This window comes from Arvicanthis niloticus, chromosome 18, assembly GCF_011762505.2.
Source record: "Arvicanthis niloticus isolate mArvNil1 chromosome 18, mArvNil1.pat.X, whole genome shotgun sequence".
In the NCBI taxonomy this organism is placed as follows: Eukaryota; Metazoa; Chordata; class Mammalia; order Rodentia; family Muridae; genus Arvicanthis; species Arvicanthis niloticus.
The window spans coordinates 9,465,404-9,489,542 of NC_047675.1; the positions used below are offsets into that span (position 1 = coordinate 9,465,404).

At 39.8% G+C, this 24,139-nt stretch overlaps 1 protein-coding gene across 8 annotated transcripts in view; it reads left to right on the top strand.

Moving 5' to 3' along the window:
- The window catches only part of Inpp4b (inositol polyphosphate-4-phosphatase type II B), a 702,669-nt gene that overhangs the window by 356,866 nt on the left and 321,664 nt on the right, over nucleotides 1-24,139 (top strand). For all 8 annotated transcript variants that reach the window (XM_034522353.2, XM_076915453.1, XM_076915455.1 and 5 more), the window contains one exon: nucleotides 23,230-23,348. In XM_034522353.2, coding sequence (XP_034378244.1) covers nucleotides 23,230-23,348 — 119 coding nt within the window. The remainder of the gene's footprint in view (nucleotides 1-23,229; nucleotides 23,349-24,139) is intronic.

Below are 24,139 nucleotides of genomic sequence, written 5' to 3' on the forward strand. Positions count from 1 at the left end.
AAACATTCATATTTCAAACTACAAATAAAGCCTTTTTAATTGCATACAGGAAAGGGGGGAATCTGAGGGAAACAGGGCTCTGAAATTAGAGAGAGACATGAAGACCAGTTTACAAGGGACAGCTTACACGAACAGTAGCAACTCTGTTGTCTCTATACTTTGAGTTTTGAAACATGGAAGAGAATCATAGCCATTGAAATTCATTTATAATAATGTCCAGTTTAAATAATGTTCATTTCTTTTATCCTTATATTCATTCAAAAACAGAGTAATATTGTTAAAGATGGTTAATCTTATGTTTTCAAATAGCAGGAAATGCCTACTAACAGAACACACATTTATCAAGATGCTCAGTGTAGAGGGAACTGGAGATTTAGAAGATGAATGTTACAAACCATCAGCTTCACATCAGCTTCACAGCATGTGAAAATTCCCAGCACTCACACTTCTTACAGAACTTGTTTTTTACTGTCCCATCAAGGATATCATAAAGAACCTTGCCTGCAGTGTATTAATTTGTTAATTTCCCCCTAAACTACTTTTTCAATCCCAAAATTTCTTTGGCTCTAAATATATCATTAACTATTCATTTTATAGTGAATAAGATAATAACAATTCTCAAAATATCTTTATTGTTATTTAAGACAATACATAGTTACTTAATTAAAATAAAAAACAAATTCTAGAACAATATAGAATATTGAACAAGAGAGGAGAATGTAGAACAATATAAAATACAGAACCAGAGAGGAGACCTTTTCCCTATTCTAATATCAAAATATTAGAATTTGCCACCCTTAACCAAAATGTTGAAGTAGCTCGGAAATTTCAACATCTTTGCTTTATGAAGTGGGAAACCAGTCCCACTTGTTATCTAGACAGGTGATTTACTAGTTTGCATAAGTTATTTCATGTGAAAACTTGTTCCTCAGTAATGTCTGTGTTGGTATAATCCCATTTAATTTTCTCGAATTTCCCTGCTACATCTTTATTCAAATAAATGAGGTTGAAGAGTCTTAGACAATCAAGCAAGCTAATTAGCTAAAGACATCTTGATAAAGGTAGCTAGGAATGCTCTGAGAAAGCCCTCTGTCCACCACTAACCACATATCTACTGGGTGACTGGAGCTAAATGAAGTCATTTACCCTTACAACCGGAAGACTGCAAACACATTTGTTTCCTTGTCTTCCCCCATGTACAACAGTCCTTTATTTTCACAAAGAAAGAATTAAAAACCTTAGGGAATGCTGATTTTATTAAACAGTTTAATAAAATAAATAAAATTGTTTCTGCTTTAGCAATGCTAACATGTGCACGTGCGTGCATGTACACACACACACACACACACACACACACACACACACACACATACAAAGGAGCATTTTTAAAATTTTGGGCATATGTCCTTGAAGACAAATAGTGGAAAAGGTTTAATAGAAAAGTCTACACACTGTTTAATTTTATTCTCCTAGTATGCTTAAATGTTTGTTGCTACTTATCTCTAGTCAATAAATTGCTTCTTAAAATGTTATTTTATTACTGAGAATGGTGACCCATATCTTCAATCTCAGTACATAAAAAAGAGACAGGCAGAACCTTATCACAGACTGTTCTATATAGTGAGTTCTAGGCCATCCAACGCTACACAATGAGACCCTGGCATAAGAAAAACAGGTGGAGCTGTTGAGATGGTTCTGGGATTAAATGCCCCAGCTGCTTTTGCAGAAGACCTGGGGTTCAGTTCGCAGCTCATGCATATCAGCTAACAACTGTCTATAACTCCAATTCCAGAGGCTGTTACCCTCTTCTGGCATTTGCAGACACTAAATAAACACAGGTACAGATACATACACAGGCAATATGATGAAATACATAAAAATAAATCAAATTTTAAGAAACAATATATGGTATTTCATATGCAGATGATGTATGTTATCATTTAAATTAATAGGCATCAATTTCTAGAAGTGCATAGGAGAAGAACGGCAAGTCTAGTTTTCACATGATCTTTGAATTCTTTGATTGACACTATACAGTCATGTGTGTGAAGCTAATTTATCTCAATGATGGATTTTCAGGGCAGCCAATTGGACAGAAACAAGACACAAATCATGACTCATACACACCAGCAGGTTTTTGTTATGGTAGAATGGAGACATGGAAAGTGGAGTGAGCTCACAAGAGCACTCATCCGTTCATCGTGTTAGCCATTCCTAGCTCAGAAATGAGTATTTCCAAGCAGTGTCAAATCCCATATAGACAGAAAATCCAGGCAACTGGGAAAAGCCTATATGAAAGAAGGCAGCTTACTTAGGGAAGAGGAACTTTCTTAAATATATATTTCAAAGAACCCTCAAGGAATGCAAAGGTACAAGTCTAAAGTCTAGATGTATATTTGGAAATTGTCATAGTGAACTGAAGACCTCGGTGACTTTAAATGAAGCCAGTAATAAAGAAATAGGTGTTGGAACAGGAGGTCCTGTGGTTCTTATGATGAGAAAAGAGGACTAAATGACTGCAAATAGGTTACTAGCTTGAACAGACATGAAAACAAGTGACATGCTAATGGCGTTGTGAGACAGAATGTACTACACAGGGATTAGTAGATAGTGAAGGACCATTAACTTGGGCACTGGAATGGCAAAGTAGAGCAGAAAAGCTGGTGGTTTGAGTCGATGCTGAGCCAGGAAGGACCTACTCCTGGGTCTCTTTCATTCCTGGCTCTTACCTAATCCCCAACTGGAAAATAGAAAGAGGTGCCACAAGTGCCTACTGTAGAGACTCCAACATATAAGGTGTGGAGAGAAATGGGATTTGAAGCTTGTTGATTACTAGAACTTTTGCCTTTGTCAAGCCATTTTGATTTTTTAAGAATCAACTCTATGAAGACTTCTCATATAGATGGACAGGTAAACATTCCTGCCACCAAACATGATGACCTGGGTTTCATCCCCATAATCTACATGGTAGAAGGGACGAACAATCTCAGGCAAGTTGTCCGCTGAGCTCAGCACATCCACATTACCATGAGCACGCACACACACAGGTCCTCATGCACACATAAAGGCCCTACTTTAGAAGCTACGCTTACCCTAGGAAGTGAAATATTATGGAAGACGTCTATGTATACACAAGCCCATTGTGGATATGTGTCATGCAAATGATGTTTAAATTCAGTTCTATTATAACATTCTCTTCTGGTCCAATGACAAGACGTCCCTCAGTACATTGCTTACTTCAAACGTCACAGCAACTTAGATCAGGAGAGACTATGATCTCTTTGACTATTAAAGCTTTGTCCAAGAAAATGCAGATGCAAAAATATTTCCTACATTTTGTCATATACCAGATCGTGTACACAGATTTGGGATTTTTATAGAAAGAACAATTATATTTCTAACTATTGAATTAGGAAAAGAAGACGATACGATCTGTTGTCAGTGCTCAGAGTGTGAGAATGTATAAAATTGGGCCTAGCATGACAAGCTGCTCAAGAAACGCAGGCTCATCTATTAAAAACCATAGACACATACAAGGATGTTCACTAACCCGCATGCCAAGGTCATCCTGTCCTTGTAAGTGCCCAGAAATCAGGAATTGTTTATAATTTCCCTGAAGAGCATCTTAGAGAACCTAACTTAGATTTCTGCCATAGTCTTACCTTGACTATCCCTGACTTGCTTTCTGTAAATGATTATAAAGCTCAAGTGTTTGTAAAACACAGTGGAAACGTTCAAATATTTCATGAATTTTGATCTCATAATAGTATTTTGATCTCTCCAATGTATGCCAGAACAGATGAAAGGATTTCTGAGCATAGAAATATGTTTTTAAGATTTAATATAGTGACAGAAGCATGCCTTCACTTTAGTGGCTACAAGACAATCTTCAGAGGGATGAAAGAAGCAAAGAAGGCATAAGAGACAAGATTTTTATCACGGTATTTGCTTTCTGCTCCACCATAAATTAGCTGCCATAAACATGCCAAGGATTACAGTATGCTCCACCACATGTAAAATGGTCTATTTCCCCCAAAATAATAGATCTATGAGCAAATCCCTGAGAGATACCAGGGTCAGCTGCTTTAGCTTCAGCTTAGGTGTATAAAGGCAAGAATATATCACTGAAATCTGACAGATACTAATACAAGCAAAAGATACTTATTGGATGTTTATTTTTGGTTCATAATTAAGAAATGAGTTCTTTTATTTTTTAAATTTGTGTATATGCATGTACAAGTGTGTGTGTGTGTGTGTGTGTGTGTGTGTGAAGATACATGTCACAGTGTACCTGTGGAAGTCAGAAGACAAGGAATGACAATTACCTTTACCTACTGGGCTTTCTTGTTGACCCAGATTAATCCTTCCTTCCTTCCTTCCTTCCTTCCTTCCTTCCTTCCTTCCTTCCTTCCTTCCTTCCTTCCTCCCTTCCTCCTTTCTTCTTTCTTTCTTTCTTTCTTTCTTTCTTTCTTTCTTTCTTTCTCTCTCTCTCTCTCAATGTGGAGCCTTTTTCCCATGAGTTAATTTATTTATTCACTTTATATCTTGATTATAGCCTTTCTCACCTCTCATTCTCCTCCTCACATAGCTTCTCTTCTCATCCCTTCTCCCCTTCTCCTCTGATAAACTGGGAGCACCCCATCTCCCAGCATATCAAGTCACTCAGGACCAGGCACATCCTCTCCCACTGAGGTCAGACAAAGCAGTCCAGTTAGGAGAACTGGATTTATAGACAGGCAACAGAGTCACGGACAGCCCCTGCTTCAGTTGTTAGGGGACCCAGATAAAGACCAAGCTGCACATCTGCTACATATGTGGGGGACCTAAGTCCAGACCATGTACACTCTTTGGTTGGTGGTTCAGTCTCCGGGTACCCACAAGGATCCAGTTTAGTTGACTCTTTTGTCTTTTTGTGGCATCACTGTCCTCTCTGGGTCCCTCAATCCTTCTCCCAACTCTTCCACAAGACTCCCAAGCTCCTTCTAATGTTAGGCTTTGTATCTCTACATCTGTTTGGTCACTTGTTGAGTGGAACCTCTCAAAGGACAGTTATATGAAGCTCTTGTCTGCTAGCATAACAGAGAGTCATTACTACTGTCAGGGATTGGTTCTTGGCCAATTGGCCAATGGGATAAATTGGGTCTGTCATTGATTGGCCATTCCATTTGTTTCTGTTCCGTCTTTGTCCCTATACTTCTTGTAGGCTGGACAAATTTGGGGTTGAAGGTTTTGTGGGTGGGTTGGTGTCCTTATGCTTCCACCAGAGTTCTGCAGGCCCTGTATTCCCCACTGCTAGATGTCTCAGCTCAAATCATTCTCATTGACTCCGTGGAACCCTCCCCACATTCCAGGTCTCTGGCATGTCCACACATGCCCCCAGAGCCCTAAAATGTTCCCATCCCCAGGCTCTTTCCCACTCAGTTGCCTCCCTCAACCTCCCCATGATTATTTTATTTCCCTGAGTGAGTTTCATTCATCTTCCTCTGGTTCTTGTTATTTAGCTAATATCCACGTATAAGTGAATAAGATACCATACATTCCTTTTAGATCTGGGTTACCTCACTCAGGATGATATTTTCTAGTTCCTTCCATTTGCTGGCAAATTTCATGATTTCCTCATTTTTAATAGCTGAGTAGTATTACATTATGTAAATGAACCATATTTTTTTAATCCATTCTTTGACTGAGGGACATCTGGGTTGTTTTCAATTTCTGGCTATTACAAATAAAGAAGATATGAACATAGTTGAGCAAGTACTAAGTGCCTTCATAAAGAAATTGAAGAGCTCTCATATTAACAACTTAGCAGCACACCTGAAAGCCCTAGAACAAAAAGTAGCAAACACATCCAAGCAGTAGACAGCAGGAAATAAGCAAATTCGGGGCTAAAATCAATTAATTATGGAAAAAAGAGAAGAATGAAAAGAATCAACAAACCCAAAAGCTGGTTCTTTGAGAAAATTACCAGGATTGATAAACCCTTAGCTAAACTGGTTAAAAGGCACTGAAGAAATCTAAAGAATCCTTAGGACTACTTCAAAAGCCTATACTCTACAAAAGTAGAAACTCTAAATGAAATGGACAATTTTCTGGATAGATTCCACTTACCAAAATTGAATCAAGATCAAGTAAGAGAGTCATTATTTTAACTTTCACAAAATATGAATGGGTTTGGCTCTCACCATGCTTATTTTATGTGTAAGAGAAATTTGCTATAAATAGGTTCTCTAATAATGACCTCAGGGTCTTGGGGCCAGAGAATGGGCTCTTACATGATGTGAACTCAATAGATAACCATTAGCTCACAAAGAGGAGCTTTCCAAATACCTTATGGATGACCCTGCAGTAGCCATGGTCCAAGTTGAATTTTCCTGATTCTGAAGCTCTACATTTAACCATTAGACCACATCCTCTCCTCCTCATTCTTGTTCACTAGGAATCTCCAGCAGATGAGGCAGGCAGAGCTGTATTATGCTAGTCATGCTATGGGACATGAAAGGTACACTGCAATTACTGCAGTTATCCTGAGGAAGTAGTGATGAAATAAATCTGGTAACAGAAGCAGTATCTTGGAGGAAATGACTTTGGGTCCAGATCTTGAAGGATGAGCCATATCTCATTTGGCTTAGAAGGAACACATGATGGAACACATGATGTAAGCTGCAGAGAACATAAAATCCCAGAGCTGCCTTTCCACTGAATGACAGTTGGTACCAATTTACACTCTTTTCTTACAATCACATTCTAAAATAGGAAAGAGCCAGAAATCCTCTTACAACTTTTAGTCTTATTAACATGTATACTAAATGTTTGTTTTGAAATTCTAAGTGATCAGTCTTTAAATATTGTTAAACAGTTACTAAACTACATCAACTTATTATGACCAAGTGAGTCCTTCTGACATTAGAACTGTGATAGATGAAACTCAAGAGGCCACTCTGAGATGGACAGAGAGGAAAGTCACTGTATTATGTCTGGATAAGTAAGTATTGGTTTAGAGATATATATTGCAAATTTTACTGGGGAGCTTTGAACTATGTAAACTTTGTTAACAGTGGGTAACCGGTCATACAATGGAGGAGATATTTTTCTAAGCAAGTAATAGTAATATGATGCATTTGCACTTTAGGCTATATTGAACCTGAGCTTGGAACTTAGTAGCTCACCTTCTAAGAGTTTGAGATGTGTCACTAACTTGACAGCTTTGGAATACTATCTTAACTATTAACTATCTAGCTATGTGGTCATAGAATATGTGCAGTATCTCTGAATGCCATGTATAAAATAAAAAGGGTGTTTGTATTCCCTCACAGATGGTTGCTGTGCAGATTAAATGAGTTGATACATGTAATCCACTTAAGCCAGCATGTGACATACTGTAAGATTGTGTTTTTATTGTTAAGAATATTACCTATGAATCATAGTCACTGCTTCCTTGAACATACAGTCTAGATCCTTCAATCTTTGTGCCTAACGATCTTTACAACTTACAGAATACCCTCTAAAAGCTGAATACTTTGTCTTTTCCTTGATGCCATAATAGACACCAAAGGTTCTTTCCCATATTCCCATTTCTCTGGTAAGTCTAGTTCTTTGTATAAATGGTGTTGAGCGACAATATGAAGACGTCTAGATTTTAACTACAAAGGCCATGTCCTCTGTGGTTGATTGTTAAAAGTTCAGGAATGGCAAAGAGAAGATAAATAAAAGGTTATCTAAGACTGCATAATTGTTTTTGCATTGCTACAATAACTAGAAATTTAATTGAAGAAGAAAAAATAAACCAATTAGAATATCTTAACAGGTTTGGTGTGTGTCAGTGGCTCCAGCAAAACCAAAGTTTTAGTGCATTCTGCATGTAGACCTTGGCCTTTCTCTTTAACGCTAGCCTAAAAACCAGCATGACACTGTCTGCAGCTTTTGAGAAACACGGCACTGGTCACCAAGCCAGAAGTATGTCAGAGCAATCTTTCCCTTTCTGCTTCTTGTTGCCAGACCTGTGACTTCTTAATGCAGCTGAGTTGCTATGATATGTGTATATTTTCCCTGTCACATTTCTCTCTGTGTAATATATTTCAGGAGGTTTTAATGAAAGCCACGCCTTTTCCCAAATTACACCATCACTTTAAGCTCTATGTTGTTATTTGAGTCTTTTAGTCATTACCCACAGTCCTTGTCCAGTTCATCTCCCCTTCTGTGTGATTTACCTAGTTACTTTCTCCCCTGCATTGTCTAATTTCTGGAATGAGATACTTTTCAAGTATTTATTGCTATTTATGGGTGATCAAAGACTTTGCCTTAAGACTTTGCTCAGTGAGTTTTTTGGCATGGTGTTAAAGTTAAAGCCACCGAGACTGTGAGGTATAGGATCCCTTAATAGGATCCCTTAATGTTGTTTGTGTGGTTGAATTTTGTCAACCAACTTTCTTGTTGAGCAAATCAATGTGTCTCTGACTAACTGAGACTCATGGTATGGAGAAAAGAGACCAAGCACAGTGGAAGGGAGGATTAAAAAAAAAGTCCTTCGGCAGAAAAATGTCTTTTCTCAAATGCTTCTTTATGAAACTTTTATATTAAACATTTGAAAACAGACAACACTGTGATGTTATAAATGAAGGAACTGGACCTTCCTGAGGGTCCAGCAACTGGCCTGCAGTTATAACTGCAAGGAAGACACGTAAAGCTTCTTGATTCTTCTCCCTTTTCTGTCCCAGTCCCTTTGTGACATTGGTAAATGACACAAAATGCTGTGATCCAGTGACAGAAATCACTTTCAGCAAACAGGGTATTCCCAAGTTGAAATTTATTCAAATTCAGAGTGTCCATTTTGTTTTGTTTTGTTTTAAAATAAAAATATCCAAAACAATGGACCAACCCAGGACTTTAAATACTATTTAAGAGCCTTCCTAAAATTCCTAAAATTGGACCTACTGGTCAGCATTTTTGTCCCCAAAATATTTTATACTCTTAGGATGCACATGTCGGTAAACTATACTCAATGAAATGCCCAAACTCTAGCTCCATTATGACAACTTCTCCCTTGTTGATTTACCTCAGACTTACAATCTAGTTCTGCACATGCTGTGTTGAACATACATAGTGAGTTCAAGCAGGGATATTGTTCCTCAGCACTGCCCTTCAGTGCCACGCCATGGGGAGTTCTCATCTGGACCATTCAAGGACATCCTCTGCTGTCAGTGTGGCTCTTTTTCTCTGGGCACTTCTTTCCAGACACAATAGTGAGGCAAATCTAGTGTGATTTTCCTGTTCCAGAGCTATGGCCCTCCAATGATTCCCAGCCTCTCAGACTACAAAGTAACTTGCTGAATTCTGCCTGGATCTTAAGGAAGGATGCTGGTTTTACCTTACCACACACTACTCTGATCCAGTCCACCTCAGATACCTGAGGTTTTTTTTCTACTCAAGTGATTTGAACACTGCGTACACATTGAACATTTTTGGCTCCTTAGGTCACAGGCAGAAGTCAGATTGTCCTGAAGGCTTGTTTTGACACTTTCTTCCTGTACTTTAAGTTTTATTTTCTTGTTTAGAATGCTTGCTTGCAACTTTATGAAACTCTTACTAAACCACACAGGGGACCTTTGCAACAGTCAGTAAAGTTCCTTGGGCCAGATGCATAAACGAATCCCAATCCTTATGCCTTTTTCTATACTGTACATTGATGTTCGTACAGATATCTCTGAAAGTGTTTTATAACTGATTGCAGGCATATAGCTTGAAAAACTAACTTGAGATTATAATGTATATAATTAGCTAATTGTTCTTAGTTCATGGCTTCCAAATTCTCTTCAGAAGAATAGAGTTTTATGGGCTTTGGGGTTCTTCTAGAGAGACCTGACATAAAGAATAAGTTATGGTCCGGTATTAACAAACCAGTTCTAAAACTACGCTGTTTCTGAGAGTGAAGATTTAAATCAAATGTGTGCCCAATTTGATGTTCAAAATTCCTCAGAAAATAACTTTGAAATCCCTGTGTTATGATGACAATAGGATGCAAGCAGTTCGTGCTGCGATGTTCTTTGAAATAGACACATACCGATGGCAACCAGAGGAATCACTGGTAACTAAGTTAACAGAAATAGATTGGTCCAAAGATTTGAGACTACGTTCGAGCCTGCAGCATGTCACAGAGTGAGGCAGAGCTAAGCTGCATTGGAGTTGGCTGAGCCACCAGCTTCAGACCTTGGGGTCCTGATTCTACCCCTGGCCACCTGCACGGCCAGACCTTGGGGTCCTGACTCTACCCCTGGCCACCTGCATGGTCAGACCTTGGGGTCCTGACTCTACCCTTGGCCACCTGTATGGTCATAAGAGCATCCCTTCCGCTGTGTTGTTTTTCAGATTGAACAGAGTTTTCTAAAGTGGTAAGAATGGTGCTCTGTGCATAAGGACCACTTCGTGGTATGCTAGTTATTATTTTGTGTGAATCCTTCACCCCTTTGACATTTTAATTCCTTATCTGTAAATTATGCATGATAGCTCCTATTTCCCCACAGTGTTTGACCCAAGTGTATGAACAGAAGAAACACATTGTTAATATAGCATTGGGACATTCATAAATCATCTTCCAACACTTCTATTTAATTGGATCTCCATGTGAATCTGGTGAGAGTAGAACTGTTCATATTTCCAGATGAAGATAAGAGGGTGTTCAAGATCTCTGATCTCTGAACTTTTTTTTTTTTGACTGTTTGGCATATGGACAGGATGTACAAAAGTTTCCCCAAACCCAAATAGAAGATGCCTTTCTATTCCTTTTTGTTTATTTCAGACAGGCTCTTGGTAGCTAGTCTCAAACTCCCAATATTCTCACTGTAGCTTCCCAAGTACTGGGATTACAGACTGTAGGCATCTGCCAGCAGGCCCACTTCAACCCGTTCTTAACTCACTTAGGCACCTGCTTATTCTGGAGAAGTCAAGAAGTTCTTTCAATTTTAATGTGATGGTTTGGACTACTCCCTTACTGTTCTGTGTTCCTAGGTCTCAAGGAGTCTACACTCAGATAGCTTCTGCTGAACTGTGGGTTTTTGAACTATGCTCTCAGAAGACCCAAAATATTTTGAAAAAATAAACTCTTTGGTGTCTTCACTTTTAAATTGACTGATTTTTTTCATAGAACATTGAAGTAAGAAGGTTTGCTTCAAACCATCACATACTTTCTGACTTCAACTTGGTCATTTGCTCTCTCACCTCTACATTCTGCCTATTGCTATACCAGGACACTTAACTAACCTGGATATGCCCTTTCAGTTCTGTGAGTCAACATCTTACCTCAGAAGACTGGGTATTCTCAAAGTCTTCTTATTCAAAGCTTGTATTGAGATATTTCCTTGTTAGAAATAAATCTTATATGTGCTTGAAGACTCAAGCCAAATCAGGATCACCTTCTTCAACAGCTTCAAATTTTGCTCAACAAACAAAGGTAGAGATGAGAACACAAGCCACCAGCCTGGGAGCACACAGGGAGGGACCCATGGCTCCAGCTGTATACGTAGTGGAGGACTGCCTTGTCGGGCATAGGTGGGAGAGGAAGTCCTTGGTCCGGTGAAGGCTGGATGCCCCAGTGTGGAGGAATTCGAGGGTGGGGAGGTGGGAGAGCATGGGTGGGTAGGGGTACATCCTCATAAAAGCGGGAGAAGGGGAGATGGGATAGAAGGCTTCTGGGTAGGGGAAAATGGGGAAAGGGGATAACATCTGAAATGTAAATAAAGTATCCAGTATAAAAAGAGATGAGAACACTTAAAAGACAAATTTATTATTCCTTTAGAAACATCTCTTTTTTTTACCCTTATTTTCTAATCGGCATTTTGCATGTCTCCAATTTTATTTTATATTTTTAATTTTGCTTGTAAAATATTTGTCAATAGACCAGAAACAACAATTTAGCAATTACACACACACACACAGAGAGAGAAAGAGAGAGAGAGAGAGAGAGAGAGAGAGAGAGAGAGACAGAGAGAGAGAGAGTGTGTGTGTTCTGGCTTAAAACTATAGAGTTGGGATGAATTCAAACTCATGGCCTTTTTGTCTCTACCTCTGCCCGCTTGGATTGCAGATATATGTCACCATTCCAAGATATTAAAACTATTTATTTTACACACAAGTATTGAACCCAATATATTCACAGGGAAAATTGTAAAAAAAAAAAAATATATTACTTTAAGCGCCACTCTCTAAAAAGCAAGTGCTAGGCACAATTTTTCCTTGAAACCTGTCTATAGCAACTTAGATTGAGAAAACTCATTCAGCAATGGTCTTAGGATTTGTTTGAAGCATACACATGACTCAGTGTGCCGGATGGGAAATCACCCAGGAAGTGACTGTTCCTTTGTTTCTTCCTGCCCAGACAAGTAGACCTCAGAGTCCCTCTGGAAGCTGTCATGCTCTCAAGGCAGCATCCCAGGCCTTTGCTTCCCACACTCTTAAACACCAACCAGCATGTGGCTCCTAGTAGAATTAAGCAACCTTGCCAACACTGTGCTAGCCATCTTGTGTCCTGAGACCTTTGCTGGAACCTCCTGAATCCACCAGCTACACTAGCTTTATCTTTTGGAGCAAGATTGGTATCAGTAACCATTGGCCTTGTTGAAAGTATACACTAACCACCCTATGCCTGGTAGTAATCCTGTCTGTTCCTGTGTCAATGGCAACTTTCCTGAAAAAAATGTTAACCTTGGAGAAGGGAAAGTAAGAGTCTCAATAAAGTCTCTTCTGTCTCTGTCTCTGTCCCTGTCTCTCTCTGTCTCTCTCTTCCTTCCTCCCCTCCCTCTCTCTTTCCTTTTCTCCCCCTCCTCTAGCTCTCTCTGGCTCTGTGTGTGTCTTTGTGTGCCTGTGTGTCTCTTTATGTGTTCATCTATGTGTATATATATATATATATATATATATATATATATATATATATATGTATATATATATATGTGCGTGTGTGTCTGTGTATATGTCTGTGTGTGTCTGTGTGTGTGTCTGTATGTGTCTCTGTGTGTTGTATGTGTGTGTTTCTGTGTGTATATGTGTGCATGTGTGGCTGTATGTGTTTGTATGTGTGGTTGTATGTGTGTGTTTCTGTGTGTCTGTGTGTGTTTGTGTATACGTGTGTGCATATGTTTATGTGTTTTTCTCTATTTGTGTGTGTATATATGTGTAATGTGTATGTTTCTCTATGTGTATGTATATATATGTGTGTCCCAGAGGTCATCTTTGAGTATTATTCCTCAGGTTATACTTTATTTTTAAAGACAAGGTCTCCCTGGCATCAAGCTCACCAATATGGTTAGGCTGACTTGCAGAGAGTTCCAGGGATAGGCACTGCCACACCCATTTATTCATGTTTGTTCTAGGGATTGAAGGGATTCTTGCTTAGCTCTAACACAGCCGATGCCCTTAATGGCATGTCAATATTCCTTTTAGTATTCAACAAAGTCTGCTGCCTCCTTGGAATAACATCTTCCTGCCTGCTGAAGCATCACATATGTTCCTGCTGAAAAGAACAGCAGAAAGTAGCAAGCACTTGCTATCTCTCCAAAGTGGATTGCAGGCTGGGAACAAGCACAGGCAGAGCCGTGCCTGTGTGCTCTGCTAGGCGATGCCAGGCCAGTTCATGATTTGTGGCATGCCATGTGACACAGCAAAATCTGAAGAGACTTGAGCACAGACTTGTTTATAATTCAATTGCTAGAAGATAGAATCTTAGCTACCTAGGTAATATTCATGAAAACAAGACAAAATAGTATTTTCTAAGGATTGACACCAGAGAAGCTGAGAGAGCAGGGGCTGAGTTCAAGAAAGGAAGTCTTCTGGTACTGACAAGAGTGATCTGAACAAAATTTGTTCTTTTTATATACAAATCAACTGTCTGCTCTGCAGCTGGCATCATTGCCGCCCCCCCCCCCCCCCAGCACAGACAATCCAAGAGTGTTTTCAGAGAACACCATTGTTCCAGGTGAGGAACATATTCTTTTTCTTTCCCAGGACAATGAAGCATTTTGTACTGGTGCTGGGTATCGAGTGTTGTTTTAGCATCCACAGTGTTCCCTAAGTGAAGAAGTGAGTTTCATCTTCTTAACCACTTTTTTCTCCTCTTATAAACACATTTTTTAACTTAGCACATGTACACAAATACACATCAAGTATGGAGACTTATTTTTATGTCGTTCTGTATGTGACATTTTATTTTCAAGCATATTTTCCAACAACCCGAAACTAGCATTTTGGAAGAAAGAAATCAGTTTTATTTATATGTGAATTGGCTGTAATAGAATTTGGGAGCAGTGGGGCTCAAATTTCAATGTAGCAAGAACTGTAGAGCAGTGTTTCTGAAGCTGGGGCTTTTAAATTCCCACTTGTAAATCATCACCACAATTCCTCAGGAATTCTGTCATCTGCTTTTTCCCTAAAGCATGAGCCTCACATTTTTCCCAAGTGTTTTGTAAACTCTACTCTCAGAATACAAAGAGTCTTGAAATCCTGGTTGCAAAGCTAATCCTCCATCAGACAGGCAGAAAATTAACTCTGACTCTGAACACTGACATTTTGGTAAAGTGAAAAAAGGAATTTCCATCCTTGAACCTTATATCACAATCTACAGACATCCACTGACTGACTTTCAAAAGAATGTGTATTTGGACGTGATGGAACTGGGGGGCTGCTGCAGGTGGTATGCTGTCACCCTGGGCATTAGCAGAGCGAAGGCTCTGAGCACAGTGCTGCCCAAACAATACCGTGTTCCAGAAATTAATGTTCCTACTGGTCCCACATGCTCAGCATGTTTCAGGTATCATCTTACAATCTGCAGGACAGCACTGGGAAGCACACACACACACACACACACACACACACACACACGCTACTCCAGAATGCCTAAGGGGCTCTCCCACCAGGATCCTCTCTAGTATCTGTTTTAATCTAATCCTTGGTTCACCCATTGTCATTGCAAGCTACATGAATGTGAATGTTATCTTTCTTTTTCTGAGAGGGAGAAATATACTCACTTTGAACTTTAGAAAGCAACTTTTTAAAATTTATTTTTACTTGGTGACTACACAGAGAAAAGAAAAAAACCTACAAGAAGAATGAAAAAAATTCAAAATTTCAAAGGTTTCCCCTACATACCCACTTTTATAAGTTTATTCTTATTTTTCCAACAACTCTTGGTTGTGTTGGCAGTTATGCATGGTTTTGATTCTCTTTAGGAAAGTATATGTTAATTAAAGTATCACACACAACACTTAAGGAGAAAATAACATATTTAAAAAAATTCTACAGAGATTCAAAAAATGACTAGTGAATGGACAGAAAATGTCCTTTGTCCTTGATCTTGAGAGTCCCAAGTCTAAAAAAAGGGGGAGGGGGGGAGGAACAGCTCCTGCAACCTTGCTTCCAAGATGATGAAAAGAGCATGTGTTAAAGAGGAATTTGATGTATTAAAGAAGAAAACAGAAAGCAATAAAACCTATGAGGAAAGTTAGAGAAAGCAGACATGTTCAATAAAAGTCAACTAGAAGGAGCAAAGAGAAAAGGGCTAACAATTAAAAATAAATACAAACACTTAATGAACTAAAGATGCCTGAACATTTCAGAGAGCAGAGAACGGCTGTGTGAACAGCTGTGTTAGAGGGGCATGCTGTAGGGGTGAGATTAGAAAACAGAGCTTGGTCTGACTTGTTCCTGGGCAGCCACCATGTTCCTGCTGCTCCTTGGCTCTGATTTGGGCTCTGGCTAGCTAGATGCACAGGCCCTGGCACCTACAAGAGGCCAGTGTGGGGGATGGCTGTGCCAATCCACCATGCTGAATCTGCAAAGCTCAGCTGAACCCCAGAAAATATCTGCCATCCTTGCAGTACCCGGTAGAAATGAGACTCTTAAAGCCTAATGATTATCTAAAGGATTTATACATTTAGAAATGCACAATCAACAAGATGCCCACACAATTAGAGTTGTTATCCAATATATAACCTTTTGATAGAAGTTGCTACCCAGGACATCTTTTGACCCATCCGTGGTTCTCCATGGCTGATAACCTCCTTCTTCTCCTCTCCTTCCCCTATTTCTCCCCTCCCCTTCCTCTTTTTCTCTCCTCCCCTTTCTCTCTTTCTCTCCCAGCTCCACCTTCTCTTCTACTGCCTAATCACTGAGCTCCACTGTGAATACAATGTAGCAGAATAAGTATCTTGCTACAGCTTGCCAATGGCCATCCATCGGCTCAGTAGCATTAGAGCCATGTTTAGGAAGTAACTTGAAACTTATTTTACAGATGAATCCAGGGTCCCCAGATGCTGATGGAAATTTCCTTGTGTGGGTGTCAGAACATGGTGCAAACACTGTACACAAGGTTACTTTCCTCCACCCTATTGTGTTCTGGAGCTCAGAGCCTTGGAACTAGTCAGCTTTGTCTGGTAAATCTCCTCTGAAGACCTGTGCTTGCAGAGGCTGACATCAGAGGCTTCAGAAAATTGTGTCTTGAATTTTCTGAAGGGGAAGGAGGAGAAACCAAACCAACCAAACAAGCAAACAACAACAACAACAACAACAGGCAAAACCAGACCAAAACAACAATAACAACAAAAAACCAGCCAGGCAGAGGCAACTAAAACTGAAAAAGCCTAATACACTGGAGAAGTAATTAAGCAGAAGGGCTATTAGGCTCTTAAATGTTCTATGTATCTTTTTGTGTATGTCATAAATTAACTTAATCTAAATGTAATCACTGGTGTATACTGAGAACTGTGAAGTCCTAAAACAGAGTTCAATGATTTATTGGACTGGAAACACAAGCTAAATTTGCTTATCAATTGGTGAGTGGAACCTTATTTTCTAAGACATAGTATATAAGTGGAAATTTGGAGAAACTTAACCAACTATTAGGAATGTGAGAGATGCTAAGACACTGTCCTCAGGTTGCAAAAGTCTTCCTGATTTCCTTGGGAAGAGGCTGATCCTCATCAGAGAGGTGTTAGAAAAGAAGTGTCACTTGGGAGAAGCTGTAAACAATGTGGTTATTGCTCTAAAGCCCTGTGTGTATAAGGTCACATTTCTTATCTAGAGTGCTTCCTGTTCTCTGTAGCGTGGCCTTTCTTGATCTTCACCAGTTTGGGTGGATGTCTTCAGGTTTTCTCAAGAGCAGTCAGAATACAAAGTTCCTTATACTCAGCAGAGTCCAAGACACACCTCCACCAGGATGCTTTGGGTTCTATTTTTCTGCTTTTAGTTTTGCTGGATCATAATACATGTTTTTAATCTCAGCACTTAAGGTCAGCCTTCTCTCTCTCTCTCTCTCTCTCTCTCTCTCTCTCTCTCTCTGTGTGTGTGTGTCTGTCTATCTCCTTCTCTCTCTCACATGTACACTTACAAAAATGCACATGTTCACACTTACACACTCATAAATACACACAAACATACATACATACTCACACATGCTTTCTAACACATACTCATACACACTGATCCACGGATACTCACACTCATAAATACACATACACTCACACACATACTCTCACACACATATCACACTGACACACACACACACAAACACACACACATACATGTTTACACGGGTACAGGCAATGCATTATTTTTCTTAAGTCTGTGACAAAATACTTTGACAATAGCAATTTAAATAAGACAGGACTCACTTTCTCATCACAGTTCCCAGGATCCTGTCTATCGTCTCAGGGTAGCCATGACAGCAGGAGCAGAAGGCACCAGTCCACATTGCATCCACAATCAGGAATTCAAAGGAGATGAATGCTGATGCTCAATTCATTTTCTCCATTTCTCCTTTCTGAGCTCTGACCCAATTCCAAGGGAAGCTGCCACCCAGATATAGGGAGACTCTCCTTATTTCAATTATCTATATAACTCCTCACGGACAAGCTCAGATGCTTGTCTCATATGTGATTTTAGAGCCTGTCAAGTTAATAGTAAATATTAACTATCATAATTGCTTTATATAGTTTTAATGCAAAGTTTACAGTCTTTGTTGTTGTTGTTCATATTGGGTCAGAAAGAATGAACCATTTGCAAAACGCCACGTAGCTCTTTAGGTATGCTCCAGCTATTAAACACAATTTTATCCTTAGTTAAAAAAATTATCTTTAGGCTTATTTGGAGTATTGTTCCAGAACATATGTCACCGTGGGATCCATGTCCAGTATCCTTACTAACTATAGATGGACATGCACCTGCAGTCGCATTATAAGGAAGTAGAGACAGCAGGATTTAAAGTTCAAGGTCATCTTTAGCAACATAAAGCATTCCAGACCATCCTGGAATATATGAGATTCATCCTGGGATACATGAGATCCTGTCTTGACAACAAAACCAAAACCCAAACATAAAAAGTTCTTGATTATACTAGGCAGTGTCTCCTCTGGCTGATTTTTATTAGAAAATTTTATAAGTGTGGAAACTCCTGTCATCATAACCAACCACACACACACACACACACACACACACACACACACACACACACACACTCCTCATCTGATTAGTTCTTAAGGAAAGAGTAGACTTTGCCAGTTGTTACTAACACTGAAGGCTGGTGAGGCAAGAAAAATGACTGAGCTTCACGGAAGAACTAGTTCTTAAGAGTGCAGGAGATGATTGCTTGGGCTGTCTGTGAACACAAGCTACCCGAAGCTTACACCCTGTCCTCCCTCAACCCTGTACCCCAGCATGCTTATTGTAACACTTTAATCCACTGTAAGGTTCAGACCTCTGTGAATTTGACAGTTGTGTTATTCTCTGATGTGAGTCAAGAGAAAGTTTTTCAGCTTCCAGTTAACGTTGGCTAGGGTGATGGAAGTGCTCTCTGACCCTAACAGGCATAGCATGGTGTCGATAATAGCATGAACAGGAGCTTATGCTTTACTTAATAACAAGAACATTTTATGGATGGTGGAGTCCTTGTCTTAAGAATAACCCTGAAGATGCCTGCTCTTTGACCTCAGGATCCTCAAGTATTAGAAAAATTATGAAAGCAATAGAGTCTTCTCTCTCTCTCTCTCTCTCTCTCTCTCTCTCTCTCTCTCTCTCTCTCTCTCTCCATCCAAGCCATGCTGAAAACATCTAAAACTGATGCTGACAACTTCTAGTGCTCAGGCTGAGGTTAGCAGAGGGTGGATCCTGTGTGGTTCGTCTAGTGTTTGCTTGCACAGTGGCTGGGATTTCATAGTTTGAACAAGTTCTAGAGTCAGACTACATAGGCTGTTTTCTCCCAAGACACAAAAAGGCTTCACTTGTTTTTATCATTACTCTTCTATTGAATACTTCTTTTTAAAAGAGTAAGGCTGCCTGGCTCTTGTATCAACCTGAGCAGAAGTATGTTTTATTCATACCTTGTTCAACATCACTGGAAGAAGAAAGTAAACCCTCCTAATTCCGGAATACTATATCAAAGTCACCAGATAAAAAAAGAATCATTTATAATTAGCTTAGATATTTCTATGAGAAACCATAAAGTTATAATTTAGGTAAATTACTCATCCTTCCCCCACGTTCTGCTTTTTAGTATAAACCATTCAGTTAATGGACATATACACACGTTCATTCCAACCTTTTAACGTCTGTATATTTAAACTCTTCATCTTGGGAAATGTTTTTTTAATATCTCAGCCCGAAGGAAATCTGTAAGGAGTTAGATGTATAGGTTAAAATCTACTGATGAACAGATCACTTGAGAGCACCCATTTAATTCAAAAAGTCAGAATTATTTTTCACCGACCATGTATCTTTAGGAGTTCTTAGTTTAGCAGCATAAACTTCCTATACCTGAGATGAGTAGATAGATATGGTATATTTTCACATATGCACATATTTGATCATATTTATCACTTACTACTCTCCTCTGTCTCCTTGACACTCCCACTAAATCTATCCCCCGTCCCAATTCAATGGCCTAGTGTGTTTAATTAGTGTTCCTTGTTAGAATGGGGCTATTTATAAGGACACAGGCACATTACCAGTGACTATACCACTGAAGCATATTCTCTCCCTTCTCCAGCCATCAGTAATTAACCATAGAGCTTTTAGGTGATTTGAGACAGATTCTTAAATAAAACAGAATCAAAAATTCTCAAATATTGTATGTAGTGTTCTAGCATTACACATCAAGGAAGGCCATTCATCTGCAGGACTCTTGGAGAAGAGTTCCATGTGTTAACAGAAAAGGGTAAGGATCCTTTGGAAGATGGATATAACACTTTTAGATTTTGTAAGCATATACTGAGTTCTTGTCTTAGTCATTTTTCTGTGGCTATGATGATAAACCATGGCCAGAGCAACTTATAGAAGAAAGAGTTTAATTTGTGTAGTGGTTTCAGAGAATTAGAATTCATGATGGTGGATCAGGAACATAGGAACAGGAGAGAGCCTTGGGAATCACACAAATCTTTGAAACCTGAAAGCTCACCCCAGTGATACACCTCCTGCAAGGCCGTAGCTCTTAATCCTTCCCAAGCAGGTCCACACACTAAGGACCAGGCATTCACATATGTGAGCCTATACTGACCATTCTCATTCAAACCACCACAGTTGTTTATTAACTACTAAATAATCCCATATACATTAGATTTCATATCATTCAAATGAGCAGCGTCTCTGTGCAGTGACCAGTGATTCGGCCTTCAGTAGTCCTGCAGGGGTGGCAGCAGGAGACACAGATCCATGTTCATCTGTGTCAGTAAAATTTATGTTACATAACAACAACATCAAATCCTCTTAAATAATAACATAACATGATCAGTGATCATGAGTTTTGCATATAAAGCTCATTCCCATGAAACCCACGGCTCTTTTCATCCTGACAGTTGAGGCACTTGAGTGATACAGTTTGTATTTGTATTTGCTCTGTGCCACAAAAGAGGAAAACCAAAATTCATTTCAGGAATTTTTGTTTGATTTCAGGATTTCTCTATGCCTCTCGCTGCCTTAGTGTTAAGAAACAGTAAAGGCTGGAAGCTATTTGTTAGGAAGGAAGGAGATGAGAGCCCAGCCTCCAGCATCAGTGTTGCTGCTATTCTTCTCTATGCCTGGTTTTGAACACAGACAGTAGCTACATACAAATTGTTAAGTCGCCAGTCCTTTTCCTAGCCCACTATCAGGGCCATCTGAAGAACTGCACAGAACCTTCAGTGTTATGTGCTGTCTGTTCTTGTGGGAAGTGCGGCTGAGAGGCTCTCTGCTAGAACAGAATAGCTATTCACTTCTGGGAATAACCACAGCGGAGCCCGATAAGAACTCAGAAGGGATGTAACTTATTTTGATCAAAGGTGTCAAGCACTCATAAGATGATTGGGGGGGGGGGAGGCTGCCACCAGAGAGTGGGCGAGGTGCATGTGTGTGAAACTCAAAAGCCCCTAACTTTAAACTCCCTAGACAAGATGCTTGTCAGCTTCAGTAGAGGTTCACAGCAAAAAGAAAAGCAAGAGTGTTAAAATAAAATGCACATCATGAGGCAAGCAAGGAAATGATCAAACTAACCACCAAAGAGCAGGGTGCAGGAAACCGTCCGGTGAAAGACATTTTCCAGTGGTATATTGATGTTATGGAAACCATGTGTAGGTGGGCTTTTGTTTGATTGTTTTTAAACGTAGATTTATCAGGGTAAGTAAGGAATAGTAGCGGCAGTGGATGTCCCAAAGGCTTGATGCACTTTGCCAGAGATTAAGTTGGTATGCCAAGACAGAAGTCAGAAACCTTGAGGATGTTTTAATATAGGTAATGAGCAGCGATCCTCCCAACAGTGAAGGTTAAACAAGTTGTGGCTATTTTTGTCCACCTGTGCTTTCCTTAGCTTGTCTGTTTGTTTTGCTCAAGGCATGTGGTCTCAGTAAGAAAAATTTAACAACAAAATGCCAAAGAGGAATAACACCCCCAAAGTTTGACAAGATGTTAAAAGGTTAAATAACTCCACCCCCTACCCCAACCCACCCCCGAGGATTACTTAGTTATTAGAACTGGACCTAAATCAGGCTGGTTTCCCTTTGAAAGCTCCTGTATTTTCCCTCATTCTGCTTCTATAAATAAGGTGCGCGGCAAGCCATTGAAAGGTGATAATTACATCTATAAATTGCTTTGCTTTCAAGTTTCAAATTTAAGCTGTATTACCTTTGTCCCGGTGCCCCTGCAAATTGCAGAGGTGCCACTGCAGAGTGTAACCCCACCCTCCTCATCTGCCTATCTTCTAGGTCATTGAATGACCTGAGGATGGTGTGGAACCCTAGACACCATCACCATGAACCACTTATGGGGCTGCTTCCCCTTTACCAGAAACTGCATGCAGCCTGTGGCCGGCCAGCAATTTGACCCCTGTCTGCTGAACAAAGGGTACTTTTTATCACACTTAGTCAATTTCAAGAAGTAGAAATACTATTTCAAAATCAGAGGTAGAAAGCAGGCAAGATACTAAACTTACTGAAAAGGAATATTTTTTTTTTATTCCCCTTATTTTTTTTTCTTTCCAAAATTAGAAAATGCTATGTAACAGTAGGAAACACTCCAGGGAATATGGTACAGTAATGTAACAGGAGCCAGGCTGTGTCAAGGAAAAGTTCTTAGAATGTGTGGCCCCTGGGCAACAATTACCCAGTCCTCATCGGAGTTACTCTCTCCATGAACAGTCCTGAATTCCAGACAGAGGGTCTTTAACCCCTGGCTGCTTCCTCTTCTGCTTGAGCTCCGCTGCTGTGACAGGGTAATCAGTCTTCCTGTTTCCACAGTGCCGGTGGGAAGGACTGGGCAGGTAGGGAAGATCCTGAAGAGTGCATTCAGACATTTAACTTAACCCAGCCAGTGTCAACAAGAGGCGTCTTAGTTTTCTGGCTGTGGCTCAAATCAACTTACTCCATGCAAGACTGAAAGAAACCCTACGGGTTATTGGCTAATCAAAGCCCTCTCAGCCCCTGGCTGTGTGTGTGTCTACGTTTTCACACAGTGGAGCTGCGATCCCGGAACACTCAAGACTTGCATGTACTGCAAATGTGGTCAGTGGAAATGAACTCTTAATTCAGCTTGTCAGCACGTGACTTCCTATTTCTGTAAGGTACTTCCAAGAGACTTCCTCTGTAAAGCCAGCTGAGAACCAGGAGATTTCCTTCACCGGCTAGACAAAGTTTATTTCAGCTCTGCACAGAAGTTTGCCCCGAGAGATTGACTAAGTTTCTTCCTTTCTTTCTTTTTTGTTTCTGTTCTTTCTTTTTCCTTCGCTGTTGCCAGCCTGCAAGGATCTTGTGGCTCCTGTCAGTGATCGGAAACTGAATACAGTTGTACAGATCTCAGTAATCCACCCGGTGGAGCAGACCCTGACGAGGTACTCCAGCACAGAAATTGTGGAGGTGAGCCTAGCATGTGTTTCTCTCTCTCTCTCTCTCTCTCTCTCTCTCTCTCTCTCTCTCTCTCTCTCTCTCTCTCTCTCTCTCTCTCTCTCTCTCTCTCTCTCTCTCTCTCCTCTGTAAGCAGTTGTCTCTGTGTGCCTTGTGCTTGCTGCTCTCTCCTCCCCCTCCTCTCCCTCTCTCCCGCCCCTCTGAACAGCTGACATAAGTTAACTTGTGGTCTCTGGCTGGCTATTGCTTTTGTCTGTCATTAAGGAACACAGATCTGAAATTTCTAAGCACATGCAGAGTAAGCACATGGAGAAGAATTAGACTTTTCATGGAAAGGTTTTAGTTTTCTTCCAGAAAATATTTCCACTCTGAATTCCCAAACAGAACAGAATGTTAGTCGGGATATTTGTATTTCTCTGTGTACATTATCTCTGTTGATTTTAAATTCAATGGGATGAATATATTTAATGAAGGAAATACTCACAGAGTTCAAAACAAGTGAAGAGGTTTTTGCTCTCCCCTCATACACCGGGGCCCAGTCCAGTCCAGCAGTAAATAAATATTTTATATTCTCTGCTAGGTATGTATTTCAAAATACCATGTTTTCCAAAGAAAGAAAAGTGATTAACTTGATTAGCTGTAATGTTTCCAGGCAAAAGTTGTAAATATTACCCATGGGATGAGAGATTTCCTATTTACATTTATTGTTGCTAATGCAACATTCACCATGTATTGAAGGAAGTACATTATTACACTGGCTCAGATTCAACAAGACAAGGGTTTCCCTTTAGATGATTTTGTTC